Below are 13,832 nucleotides of genomic sequence, written 5' to 3'. Positions count from 1 at the left end.
GCCTTAATGGACACTGATAGATGATGGAGTCATCTGGAGGGGAAGCAAAGTGCTCTGATAGCCCCCAGCCACAATCCCCCAGCGTGGCTGTGGGCTGCATTTGTTCTCAGCTAACAATTTTCCATCGAAAAACAAGTGCACAAAAACATAATCAACAGGAAGTAACGCCTAATTCGCTGCCAAGGCTGTTGCTGTAATGCTTTTTGTCACTTAGAATGAGAAACTTGGCACTGACCTAATATAATGTTTCCTGTTCAGAAGGAAATTGTTGAACATGCAGTGATTCATGTATGATTATAAATAATGCCCACACCTATCTACTCCATGGCCCCAGGCTTAATTAGCTCCTATAAACTGTTCCTTTATCCCATCACCTGATTTATTAGACATATCATTTAGAACAGGAAAGAAAAGTATGCTGTATTCTCATGTGGTCGGAATCAGTTGTCAGTTTTGAATCATGTTTGAAGGGAACTTACAGAGGCAATTCTAATTTAAAGTAGTTGGGGGGGGGGGAACAGAAAAGTTAATTATTTACCTGAGGTCAGTAACAGCGACCTAGGCTGTACCTATTCATTCTTGTCGCTGTGAGGACCACGGGCTTTTACTGCCCATCACACTTTACGGCAATGCCCCTGGAAGGTTAAACTTTTTGTCATTCCTCATGAAATGTTATGTGAGGGTTGTATTTAGGTAAGTGTGCCGGTTAACACGCTGAAAGCTGCTTTATGATGCCTTCAGTCACTGTTGGTGTATCTGTCAGAGGTGCAGCGAAGCTCTCCGCCTCTTGGCCTTCATTACCAAATGAACACCGGGCCACGGCAACAGTCGCTGCCTGTTAACCAGCTCTAATCAGCAGACCTGCTGCTGGACACATCTTTCACTGGCCTGACTCGTCTATTAACTAAAAGCACTGTGAAGCTTTACTCTCAATTACCACTCCCTTCACGCTCCACATCAATCAGCTGTGTCTCTGTTTCATTAGAGCTCTGGGGAAAAAAAGCTCTGCACCGCCCGCCACCTCTGGAAAACCAACACTGTTTGCAGATAATAGACGTTTGACACTTTGAATATTCCTGCTCTGTTCTTCCTCAAACGATTCAATCATGCATTTGAGCTTGCACAAGAATGTGTGTTTTCAGCAACACTCTTCATCATTCTCACTCGTACAATAGACTTTGGTTCTTAACATGCATTTGAATAGTTATATTTATAGTTCTACTTGAATAATTTTTGTCAAGCTAATTCTAGAAATATTTGAACCTCTGACGGACCCCAAGTAGCAAATAGCTATATAGTTATAAGGCTGCTGGCTGAATGGGGATATCCTATGAGTTTGCCCATAGATGTGAACGTAAATGTTTGTTTGTCTCTTTATATCGGCCCTGTGATTGGTGACATGTTTAGGTGTATCCCAATGCCAGCTGGGATTAGCTCAGCGCCCCCCCCCCCCTCGTTCAGCATATCTCTCGTTCATGGTTTTACTCTTCATGTTTTTGTTAAAAACGTGCTGCGTATTCACTCTCCTCTTGTGACTCTGTCTTTAGGAGGTTTTGATGATGTTGAACAACTACGTTCGGGATTTCAAAGCTCTCATCGACTGGATCCAGCTTCAGGAGAAGTTGGAGAAAACAGACGCCCAGAACAGGTGATCTTTGGTTTGTTTGTTTTCTTTTTCTCACCCTCTTCTTCTGTCTCTCACTTTCTTTCACTCTCCTCTTCGAATTGCTCCCTGTGGAAAAAAGTAGAAGTGCCGGTGTCTGGTCCCCTGGCCTTGAGTCACAAACAGAACGGATCAATAGCCTTGGCTTTAATTCAAAGTGATCCCAGAGTTTATTGGCTTCTCTTTAACACAGTGACCACTGCAACCGTAAATTGACTAAGAAATTAAATTCAGAGCGCTGTCTCCCAATTTGTCCGTTTTAAAGCATGCTGTTAATCAATAAGACAACCTGAAACTTTTACATGATCCATTCTTTGCATAAATTGCTGCAAGTGAATCAGCCATTCGACTTATTTGACAAAGTTTGAGCCAAGCCTGTGTGTGTGTGTGTGTGTGTGTGTGTGTGTGTGTGTGTGTGTGTGTGTGTGTGTGTGTGTGTGTGTGTGTGTGTGTGTGTGTGTGTGTGTGTGTGTGTGTGTGTGTGTGTGTGTGTGTGTGTGTGTGTGTGTGTGTGTGTGTGTGTGTGTGTTTGGCAACTATATTATTATGGTATAATTAGTGTTTTAGTGTAATTGTTACCACTCTCACTTGCTTCAGGCCCACGTCTTTAGCATGGGAAGTGCGTAAGATGTCTCCGGGACGTCATGTGATGCCAAGCTCCTCTGCAGACAGGATGGTTCCTTCTTCAGGTGTACGTCGTAACATCAACTTTGGGTAAGCTCTGTCACACTCACTCCAGCAATTTTCAGTCATGAACTCTGGAGAATGTCCGGACTTTCTCTGGAGTTTGCCTTTCACAGATGAGCAACGCAGTGGGAGATTCTCTGCTCAGATGCATTCACAACAACACAGAAATACCCTGGAGCATTCAGGCAAGGGGTGGAGCATCAGGCAGGGGCAGGACGTAACAAAACAAATTCTGCTGTGGAAATCACATGTTTACAGCTCATCGATGCTGGCATTGACCCTCCTCTCCAAAAGCGTTCTTAACATCTCTGTCAGTGTTTTCTAAGTGTATGGCTCCTCTTTTTCATTCTGACATAGTTGTTTTCTTCTAGTTTCTTTCATGTTTGAGTCTGACACGTGTTAGAAACATCATCAACACGCAAGCTCGTGGTGAATCCTCCGTAGGATCTCCTGCTGTTTTCCCAAATGGGCTCATTCGGACATTATCCGGAGTTCAGTGCCTGACTGAACGCGGCATATTCCTTGTCATATCCCAGTTTGGTTCACTGTTTTCTGTCACTATTAGGGATTCAATTTGGTTTTAAAGACCAACAGAAACTTTTGTTTGATTAATAATGTATCCTGAGGCATACTGTTATAAACCCATCCCTAGTTGTTATGATGCTCTACGCTTGTTTTTTTAAGGGCTTAGAAAAAACAAACTGTTATCAAGCAATACAGTCATTGATTGCTGAGGCCGAAGCATTTGTTTAATGCAATTTGTTGACTCTCTCTCACTCTTCAGCCATAGAATCAGTTGAAGGTGTAGATGAAAGTGTCAGTTAAAGACTGCTGAAGCATGGGTTCAATATGTGCACTGCTCTGTAATCGGATGCGGCAGGAAATGGATATTGATCATGATGGAGGTCCGTTGCCCAATACAATTCCAGGCTATCTCAGAATGGAGAGTGCTGGGGGGGAGGGAGCCACTTTCTTCAGACCATTGAACTTTCTTTAACAGGCAGCACAGTAGAAGCTTCTCTGACTGGATTTAATTAAGCTGAAAATCCTACCTGTTGACATTAAAGACTTCACTCAGTAGGTCCACATTTGCTTGTTTTCATTCATGATGTGTGTATGTGTCATATTCAGCGGTCCTCCACCATCAATGGCTGCAGCCCGGTTCTCCCACACAGGCCTCAGCTGGGCAGACCGAGTGAAGAGCACTCAGTTCGTCCCCAACTCCAGTCAAATGAACTCATCTCAATTAGAAAAACCCGGTAAGACGTTCTGTTACCCCATGTAAACGGTTTGTTGTTTAAATTAAATTTTTGCAGTATGACAATTAACATAAAATACAGAAAGTCCACAAAGGCCCAGTCTGAAACAACAAGAGACTAGGGCAAATGTCCAGGGTTCCTAAATGTAGTCTGTAGATGCAAACATGCCTGTTTTGAGAGGCTGCTTTGATGGGAAGGACGGGTTCTTGTCCTGTCGGAGCAGCCAAATAGGGCCAGGTTGCAATCTGGATGAATATCAATTTGGTATTCCTCGGAAAACTATTGTATGAATCTATATTCATTTGATTTGATGGAGCAGCTCTGTATATGTGGTTTCTTTCACAACAGAGAACACAGTAACATATCTTCCTCTGCTTTATCGATTGAGTGCTTCATGTGTTTTCCAGGTAAAAAGGATGCTGAGGGCTGGGAGACTGTCCAGCGAGGACGCACTACCAGGCCCCGCTCTGCTGCCATGGTTGCCATGGTCAGTCCTGTCTTGGCTCACGTCACCCCAAAACAGGACAGCGACAAGGAAGACCAGCCACATCTGCCACCGCAGCAAGAGCAGAAGCTCCAACCTCACTGTCCCTTGGAAAAGGACTCGACTAAGACGGACATTGAGCAGCTAGACCCCGTGGATCCTGACCCCCAGGGGAGCGTAGGAGGTCCGGAGAATGGGCACACGATGGAGGTACTGAGGTTCAGTACATTGTGACGTCTTTCTCTCTGAGCAGTCCCTGGGTATCAATTATTCACGAGGAGCTGGGTAACATTAGACCGTTTTATCAGCCACATTTGTTTTTGTTTTGGGCTCCATGGTATTCATAGGCACTGTCCAGACAGACATATCAGTTTTAAGGCGATTGATTGTACACTGACATTTTAGAGGCAGAAAACCAATTTTCGCTCTCATTATATAGTCTGTCAATGCCTCGAGACACACTTGGTAAGAGTGTGTTATAGCAAGCAGTTAATTTTTAAATGCAAATCAGTATTTGTAATCTATCTACTGAAATTGATCATAATTGGATGTCCAGGGCATGTTAGTACCAGCTTCCCTGCATGAATTGTGTTACCAGCTGTGTGTTGACTGGTCTGATTGTTGTTTTTTTGTTACTGCTCTCATGAATTGCTTGAAATATGCATGTTTTTAATTGAGTTTGCGTGTGTTTGTGTGTGACTGTCGGTGCAGCCCCCAGCAGAGAGTGTACAAGACTTGGGGCAATGTGTCGACGCACCCTGTGAGGACGCGCCTCCCCCCATAGCAGCACATACCCCTTCCCATGCCCCAGAGCCCGCCCTGTCCTCAGCCACAGTCCCACCAACAGACCTTACCTTATCAGTCCCGGTCCCAGTCCCGGTCCCTTCCCTGGCCCGCTGCTCATCCCCAGATCCACCCCAGACGGATGGGCTCGATGCGCTGTTGGTCTTACGGGACAGCGCGGCTGAGGAGGGTGCGTCACGGGGCATGGCCACATCTGCTCCAGGACAGGCCGAGACTCCCATGGCAGCGGTGAAACTGGAGAGTGTGCTGGACCCCACAGAGCTTTCTACTGTGAGTGCTGAGAGATGGAGGAGCAGAGGGAGGGGAGGGCGGGGGGCCAGGGATTCCCCAAGGGTCCTTCAGCGCCTAAACAAAGTCAATCTTAAGAAACTGCCAGACCAAATGTGCAGGCAAGACTGCATAGCTCTGTGCAGTGTTGTTACAGCACCATTCACTGAAGAAAAGCTGTCTGTAGGTGGCTTTTGTAGGAAAGCAAGTGCTCCCTTGGTGTTGCCCCAAAAAAATAATCTCTCAATTTGTTTTTAGTTATTTTTGGCCACTTTCAGAATTCTATGCAAAAAAATGCAGCCAAACATAGACTGAATTTCCAGTTTTTGTTCAACCCAGTGTGGAGTCATTGGTCAACAACGTCTGCCTACTTCAGTAACTATTGTTTAGCATCATATAGTGAGTGTAAACAGAGCTTCGTTCAGATAATCAAAGATACCTACACCTCTAAGTTAGATACTGTCAGCGCCCTGCAGAAAACACTTCAGCTCAAATCCAAAGCAATGGTTATGACGTCAAATATTTTCCACAGGATACTATAATGTTTTACCTTTTAAATTATACACTTATTATTACCTTGAAAATGTATAAACTCCCAAAACATTTAAAAGGTTGAAGTAAGCTGCCAGTTTCACAAAGAAGAACCATCAGTGGCCTCCTTCCACCATCTCTTCATCCTCACAGTAAACGTGGCCTGCATGAATATGGAATGCTTCCTCACTTGTAATTCTTGTGGTGATTGTGTGGTACAAACTGTGACTGGGTTGATTTGATGTTCCCCTCAATCTTTGAATCATGCACCCAAGTTCGAATCAGACAAAAATGTATTCTTACACTTACAGGTGCTACTCACCTGTGACGAAGTATGAGGGTCATATGAAGAAAATAAATCTGAGATTATAAGAATAAAGTTGTAATGTAAAAAGTCATAATATTATGAGTAAAAAAAAAAAATACATCTTAAAGAAAAAAACAGCAAGGAGAACCCACGCCGAAGTTGCACTCCCTCTGGATCTTGAACCGATCTCAATGTTTCTTGAGAAACTGCGAAACCCCTTTGATTAGCATACAGATGTAACCATCAATAGCTTAGCAGTTGACTACTACAACATTTCTTCCTCCACAAAAGAGGCTATTTCCTCCGAGTCTGTGTAGTTATTTTACCGGAATAGACAGTTTCTTGCACAATCTTTTCAAAGTCCTGACACTTATAATAATGTGGTACTGATGAACCAGAACTTTAAGTATTTTGTTATTTTTGAAACCCGTAAACCAAATTATAATTTAAAAGGTTGCTCCATATTCCTCATTTTAATGGCTGATCTTCTGATAATGGCAAAGACACGTATCCTCAAAATATCATGACTTTATTCTAAAAATCTCTGGATTTCTTCCCGTCAAAGTGGCCCTAATACTCTGTAGGACTCCCCAAATACTTTGTGTAAAATTTCATAATTTTATATTAACTGACTAGAAAAATAAAACACCTGACTCTCAGTGATGCACACATGCATTGTGTTTTACATATTTTCTCAACTTAATAGGATCATTGGGAGGAGAAACATATTAGAAACGATTACCTGACACATTCAGCAAAATAAGCAATTATAATTTTTACTAATGTAGTATATCTCGCTGGACTAATGCATTAATTTGCTTGGGATCTCCAATTATCTTGTGACTCTGGTGTTTGTTGGTTTGAACAATGATATATTATGAAATGGGAAATGTGGGTGTGAGCTGCTATCTGTGCCATTTGTTCAGCCCCAGTCCATGGCAGAGGTACTAGCCAAGAAAGAGGAGCTTGCTGACCGACTGGAAAAGGCCAACGAGGAGGCGATCGCCAGCGCCATCGCTGAGGAAGAGCAGCTGACCAGAGAGATTCTGGCAGAGAACAATGACCTGGAGACTGACAACGAAAGCGACTTCTCTGTAAGATTCAAGTCATTTATACTTTTAATGTTTAGCCCTTTTTCGGGGGCATCAGTGAGTTTTGATTTAGGTGTTTTACTGTATATTGACATAAAAACCCAACTCCTTACAGGCTAGCATTGGCAACGGAGGCTGTGGAGTCAATATTGACTGGACCGACATGTTGGCAGATTATGATGGTATGGAGGTCAACATCTAAACACCAAACTTTCATTCTTTCCTATTGATAAACATATTTATGTCTGTTTAATTTTCTTTGCTTAACTTTCTTGAAGCTCGGGAGCCATGGCGTCAGGGTACCTCATGGGGGGAGATAGTAGAAGAGGAACCTGCTCGGCCTCCCGGACACGGGATCCACATGCATGAGAAACTGTCCTCACCATCGCGCAAAAGGTGCAACACATTTTCTATATGCAGTAGTTGGTCCATTTTCAAACTGCCTGCTTAGTGTATTTCTTGACACACACTCACAGTATCTACACAATCAGCTTCTCTTCTTGTTCAGTGCCTCCCTAAGCAGCACCTCAATCTACTCATATGCAATCCCCTCATCTTAATTTGACAAGGATTTAACCCAGCAGCCTCAGAGTCAAAGACCCACTTACTACATCTGACCTCTTTCTTTATAGGTTACCACCCAGAATGTCTAAACAGGCTGTAGTGTCTATCAGATGCCTGTGTCTGCCTTGCGTGTTGTTGATAAGGACACAGAAAGAGATGAATGATTTGTTACTGTGTTTTTGACAGAACGATTGCAGAGTCGAAGAAGAAACATGAGGAGAAACAGCTGAAGGCGCAGCAGCTGAGGGACAAACTCCGGGAGGAAAAGACGCTCAAGCTGCAGAAGCTCTTGGAGAGGGTGAGTAAACCGCGCCAAGTTGACGGAAAGCACCCTGAAGAAACTCCTCGCAAGCTACGGCCAGTCTGGCTCACAACGAGAGGTTCTGTCAGCACGCTGCCTGATAGAATCACTAAATATTATAACCCCCTCCAGTCGCATCCAGGCCAGCTGGCCGCAGACGGTCGTGAGAGAGACCCCCTAGCCAAAATCAACAGCCTTTCATGAAGTTTGTTTTTGTTCTCCAAGCCATAGTGAGATGAGTGAGTCCTAGAATAAATCAGGATAACCACGTAAATGCATGAAGTGGTGTATATTCACATTAATCCCACGGGGGACGCACTGGAGTGGGTAGCAACTGACAGATCAAGAATCCGTTGTCTGTGCTGTACATATTTTTAACACTCCAGCTTCTGGCTCTTTCTCACTTTCTACAGGAAAAGGAGGTGATGAAGTGGAAGGAGGAGCTGTTGGAGCAACGTCGGAAGATGATGGAGGAAAAGCTGTTGCATGCAGACTTACAACGCGAGCTGCAGCTCCAGGCAATTGTAAAGAAGGCTCAAGAAGAAGAGGCCAAGGTAAAGGAGGGGATCCCCTGAAAAGCTGTAACAATATGCATGTGACAGCTGAGACGTTTTCTGAATTAAGTGGACATCTGCTGTCATACCTTTTTATTACCTATTATTACATTAGCAGATACAAAAAATAGAAGGCATATTAAAGCTGCATACAGGCAAACTGATACCTCCCCATTCTCTATTTATGTATGCATACATGTTTATTTGTAATTTTACACACTGCACATTATTACTTTCTGTCTGTACAGGTGAATGAAATTGCTTTCATCAACACTCTTGAAGCCCAAAATAAGAGGCACGATGCCCTGGCCAAGTTAAATGAGTATGAGCAACGGCTAAATGAGCTGCAGGAGGACAGACAGAGGAGACAGGAGGAGAAGCAGGCCAGAGATGAGGCTGTGCAGGTGACACAAACAAACAATTGTCCATTCTAATTGAAATTTTCCACAAATAATTTTCATAACATGTTCATTCTCTTCTACTCTTTCTGCAGGAGCGTAAACGAGTCCTTGAGGCAGAGCGGCAGGCGAGAGTGGAAGAGCTGATGATGCGGAGGAAGGAGCAGCAGGCTCGTATCGAACAGCAGAGGCAGGAAAAAGAGAAAGCGAGAGAAGATGCAGCCAGGGAAAGGGCCAGGTTTGTAGCGCTTCAGTATGGGAGTGAACACAAGTGGCTGCACCAATCCTCGTTTGATTTTTATCAGTAGAGCAATAAAAAACTTGTGGTTTCACACTGCTTTTTGTACATCCTGTCTGAAGAGACCGAGAGGAGCGTATGGCTGCGCTTAGTGCTGCTCAACAGGAGGCCATGGAGGAGCTACAGAAGAAAATTCAGATGAAGGTGAGTTTCTATCTTGTTTCTCTAACAAACATAATCTAGGAATCCCCATTTCCAAAATAACCCCTGGTTTCTGGTTTCTTCCATAGCACGATGAGAGCAGCCGTAGGCACATGGAGCAAATAGAGCAGAGGAAGGAGAAGGCTGCTGAGCTCAGCAGTGGTCGACATGCGAACACAGACTACGCCCCCAAACTGACACCATACGAGCGCAAGAAACAGTGCTCCCTGTGTTGCATTGTGGTATGTACAGTTTTATCTGTGTCAGGGCTGATTGATGTCCATTGGTGCCCTTGACTTGTATACACAGTGTTGAATTTATCAGCAAACTATGACTTCTATCATTGCACAGGAATTTTTACTAAATCCTCATTACTTTCAAATTATCCTAGATTGTAATTAAAGTGAAAGTAACGTGTGTTTATCACATGCTGTATATAAAGATGGACGACATGACAGCTCCCCAAAAGTGAAGCCAAAACGCCAAAGCCACAGCCTGGTGTCTGGCTGCAGTACAGGTCATTAACCTATCCTCCTCCATGTTGGTGGACATGGCCCAACCTAAAAAGTTGGCGTACACGTCACAGAATTTTTTCTCATAGATGGTTTCTGTTACTTAAGGTAGTTCTTATAATACTGACATTTGTTCAAAATTTGGTTTTAATTTGAATGAGGCCATGTTATAAAAATGGGGTGAAACATGATTGACAGCTGAGACTGACTCACAGTTGCGCATGTATTGGCGGGACCTTGCTTCCACAGCTCCATCTGCCGATCACTACTGCACAGACTCGGCCTCTAAATGATGCCTTTGGTGCAAGATGGCAACATTCGTATCTGAAACATTTTGGCTTCATTTCTAGATCATGGGAGGAAAAGGAGACATGTCGTTCATCTTTTATATACAGTCTACAGTGTGTCTTTGGTGTGTATATATGTAAGGGAAAGAAAAAGACTCTTACTGCAGTAGCTCCTCTTTGTTATTTGTTCAGCTGCATGCATATACGATGCTGGTTGGTATTTGATTCAGAGGATTTTTGGAAGAGGGCACATTTGAATGAGCAACTCCAACAAGCAGACACGTTTATCTCTCATGGAGCGGCTGCCACGGTTACAAGGGTGAAACACCTTGAGTCCTCAAAGCAGCATCAGATAAAAAGGGGGTTTGGGGGGGTGCATGAGGAAATCTTGTTAAAACGCATGATGACCTTGGCCAGCATCTGACACCAGAGATCATGGATGGGTCAGCAGAAAGCACTTTATTTAATGACATTAAACACAAACCATTCTAAATGGGCTTTGTTCCAGAGATGAGAAAACAAACCTTGCCTCTTTTGTTACGGTTTCACAGAACTGCATTTATTTATCTATGACCTCAACTACATTATTGGGAAAACACTCTTTTTAATATTCAACTTCTATTTAAGTACTAAATGTTGGACATGTCAAATCCCATTTCCTCTCCTTTCATTTAAATGTTGTTTTGGAAGAGGCAAGGTCACATCCCATGGAAGAGCCCATGTTGTATATCGTTTCACCAGCGTCCCATGGGGCTCTGTTGACCCCTCCCTGCCTCCCGTCTCCATTGTGTCCGCAGCAGTGACCTCTGACCGCTGTGTTTGTGTTTGCAGATCACCTCGGAGGTGCACCTGTTCAGCCACACCAAGGGCAAGACGCACCAACAGGCTGTGCGAGACAGTAGCAGCATCCAGGGACGGGAGCTCTCTGACGAGGAAGTGGTGCGTATCAAACCACACCCTGCCACGAACAAACATCCACTTATCCCGTCAAAGAACTCTGCACCGCTGCTCCTGCTTGTGTCATGTAAAAAAAGACAAAGAGACACAGTGGTTGTCTTTTACGTTGTGGCTGTTATTATTGTTTATGCTTCCCCTTGTACACAGCCACGGCTCTGTTGCTGGCATTGTGAGATTACAAATGGGCCTTGAAATGTACACAGTTCGGGTTCAGTGCTTCAGTGGAGGGGTGACATCACCCCCTTGTCTCCAGGCTGTTTTTGTCATGGAGCGCTTTCCATGGGAAGGCAGCTCATTAATGCAAGGTAACCTCTCTCAGGCTGCAATATGAGATTGGCTTTCAGCAGCAGCTCATTGTGAGGCTGACAACTGTTGGTGCTATATGCAGCACCTTTGGCCCCGGCAGCTCCTTCATTCAAAGCTTTTTTCAGTGGTAAATAATTGATACCCCCTCTTTCCTTCACTCTAAATCATTTCCTCTCCAAATGCAGGTCATTCTTTTTGTTTGACAGTAGATAAACAAGGCAATGGAGAGAAGCACTTCACCAATACAGCCCTATAAACAATTCATATATGAGCACTTCTTCATATACACATTGCATTTTACTGTCAATACAAATTATTTAGAGTTTAAGGCTATGCTGAACTCAAGTCGTCCTTGTCTTATCCCACATCTGGCTAAACCTACTTGACAGTATGAATTAAATATGTTATTAGTCTGGGCTATTACTGATCAATCTTTAATATTTAAATTCCCAGAACTTATTTTTCTTATTATATGTGAAAGCTAATCATGTCGTCAAAAACCTTTGTCTAAAGACTTTGTTTAGATCAGACTTATATGTGCCCCCCTTGTTATTTATATTAAAGTTAATTTCTTTCACGCTACTGCCAACTATTTCAAACTGCAGCTCCATAACTCTTTGTGCAATGAAAGATTTTTAATTAAAATGAAGACGGTTGGCTCGACCATGCAGAGGTCACTACATAGCTTTTCTGTGGAAGTAGGCAGCGATCGCCCCCCCTGCGCCTTCACATTCAGTCATTTTCTGTCATTCTGGAAGACTGGCGAATTTGAAACAGTGATTATCAACAGCGGATTACTGGATGAATTTGCAGGAAGAACACATGGGATTGCGATCCGTGTTTTTGCTGTTCTGGTCTGATAGGATGCAGTTATGTATATGCATGGATTCAGGACATCATTTTTTGATCACCTTTAAACATGATGGCTTAAAATACCTGGTTTCTCTTATGCCGTTTTCAGACATGAACTCTGGAAAATGTCAGCATAATGGGGTCCGGACTTTCTCTGCAGTTTGTCTTTCACATATGAATAACGCAACAGGAGATCCTACAGCCAGACGCATTCTCAATAACAGGAAAATCTCTGTATTGTTCAGGCTAGGTGGGCGCGGCATGCAGGAGGCAGGACATAATGTATTAATGCCTATGGGGAGTAACCCATACAGCACAACAGCACATAGACGCAGGCATTCGGTCTGGATCACCTAAAGTTCTCGAATTTTGTCTTTCCAAGTTGACAACTTTATCAGGGTCTTCTACGTATATGGCTCCTCTTTTTTTCATTTTGAGAAATTTGTATAATTTTAGTTTTTTCAGTTTTGCGTCCATTGCGTGTTGGATACGTCACCAACACACTGCTGTGAATCCCACAGATAATCTCCTGCTGTATTCTTTCATGGGCTCACTTGGACATTATCTTGAGTTTTTACTAGGGTGCTGGCAGGAGAAAACTTCAGAGAGTGTCTGCAGCAACTGACTGGGACATTTGCGTTCTCACATACAGCCCTTTTGGATAATTTCAGTAGATTATCCAGAGTTCAGTTCATGTCTGAAAGCAGCTTCACAGAGGCCTCTCTTCTGTTCAGCTTATTTATAAGTGCTCGGCAAGGACGGTCAGAGGAGGAATCCATGCTACAGAGGGTATCAGAGCTGACCTCCCAAATGCACTAAATAGTCCTTAAGGTCTTGCCGTTGAAGCTCGACTGATGACAAATTGAGAACCTTGATGAAATATCCAGACTGCCAGCTGAAGCTAGTCTCTCCCTCCCCACGCTGTCTTGAGATCTGTCATCTAGTTGTAGCTGCAACGCTGCTGTGAAGAGAGAGATCCAGTGAATAGCTTTCAGTTCGTCTTTGTTTGATTTGCCCCCTCCTTAAATGTCACTGATAGGATGCAGTGTAATACAAACATGTCATGTAAACCACTGTAGTGATGGTAACCCAACCCAGTATAGTAGTATCACATCTTACCTAGTAGCCAACATGACATACAGCTGTTTGCTCTACACCAAACGGAAAGCCTACCTCTCAGGCCTTTTGTATGTGACACAAGAGGCAGTGAATGAATATATCCTATAGAATTAGTATTTGTGAAAGCTGTCATTTAGGTCTGTGATAGGTCTATTTTGTTTAGAGTGGTATCACATTACTGCAACCAGAGGCAATCTGTGGTGTTGTGCAGTAACACTGCCCTTAGGCCAGCTTCTTCGGCTGCTTTGTGACAGTGGTTCAGTGTTAGACATCTGTCGGATTGTCTCTTAAACTCAAACTATGCATCTTCCATTTAGGCTAGCAACAGAAAATGTGATGCAGTCCAGCACGGGTCCATATTTGCAAAACCAACACCCGCCCTCAAATCTCTGTACCGGACCGGACCAGTTACCCACTGTTATCTTCAAGTCAAATCTGGACCTGCCAAAA

General features: G+C 43.6%; 1 protein-coding gene across 4 annotated transcripts in view; it reads left to right on the top strand.

The window, feature by feature from the left end:
- scaper (S-phase cyclin A-associated protein in the ER) overlaps window positions 1–13,832 on the top strand; it is a 60,378-nt gene that overhangs the window by 6,990 nt on the left and 39,556 nt on the right. For 3 of the 4 annotated variants that reach the window (XM_035156048.2, XM_035156050.2, XM_035156049.2), the window contains 15 exons: window positions 1,548–1,648; window positions 2,261–2,377; window positions 3,482–3,609; window positions 4,017–4,303; window positions 4,805–5,167; window positions 6,929–7,096; window positions 7,209–7,275; window positions 7,372–7,489; window positions 7,844–7,955; window positions 8,372–8,512; window positions 8,761–8,916; window positions 9,006–9,148; window positions 9,271–9,352; window positions 9,439–9,591; window positions 10,980–11,087. In XM_035156048.2, coding sequence (XP_035011939.1) covers window positions 1,548–1,648; window positions 2,261–2,377; window positions 3,482–3,609; window positions 4,017–4,303; window positions 4,805–5,167; window positions 6,929–7,096; window positions 7,209–7,275; window positions 7,372–7,489; window positions 7,844–7,955; window positions 8,372–8,512; window positions 8,761–8,916; window positions 9,006–9,148; window positions 9,271–9,352; window positions 9,439–9,591; window positions 10,980–11,087 — 2,244 coding nt within the window. The remainder of the gene's footprint in view (window positions 1–1,547; window positions 1,649–2,260; window positions 2,378–3,481; window positions 3,610–4,016; window positions 4,304–4,804; window positions 5,168–6,928; window positions 7,097–7,208; window positions 7,276–7,371; window positions 7,490–7,843; window positions 7,956–8,371; window positions 8,513–8,760; window positions 8,917–9,005; window positions 9,149–9,270; window positions 9,353–9,438; window positions 9,592–10,979; window positions 11,088–13,832) is intronic. The other variant, XM_035156051.2, reaches the window with a different exon arrangement.

This window comes from Hippoglossus stenolepis, chromosome 5, assembly GCF_022539355.2.
Source record: "Hippoglossus stenolepis isolate QCI-W04-F060 chromosome 5, HSTE1.2, whole genome shotgun sequence".
Lineage (NCBI taxonomy): Eukaryota > Metazoa > Chordata > Actinopteri > Pleuronectiformes > Pleuronectidae > Hippoglossus > Hippoglossus stenolepis.
Note: the sequence above shows the minus strand (reverse complement) of the source record. Positions and strands in the feature narration are given on the sequence as shown.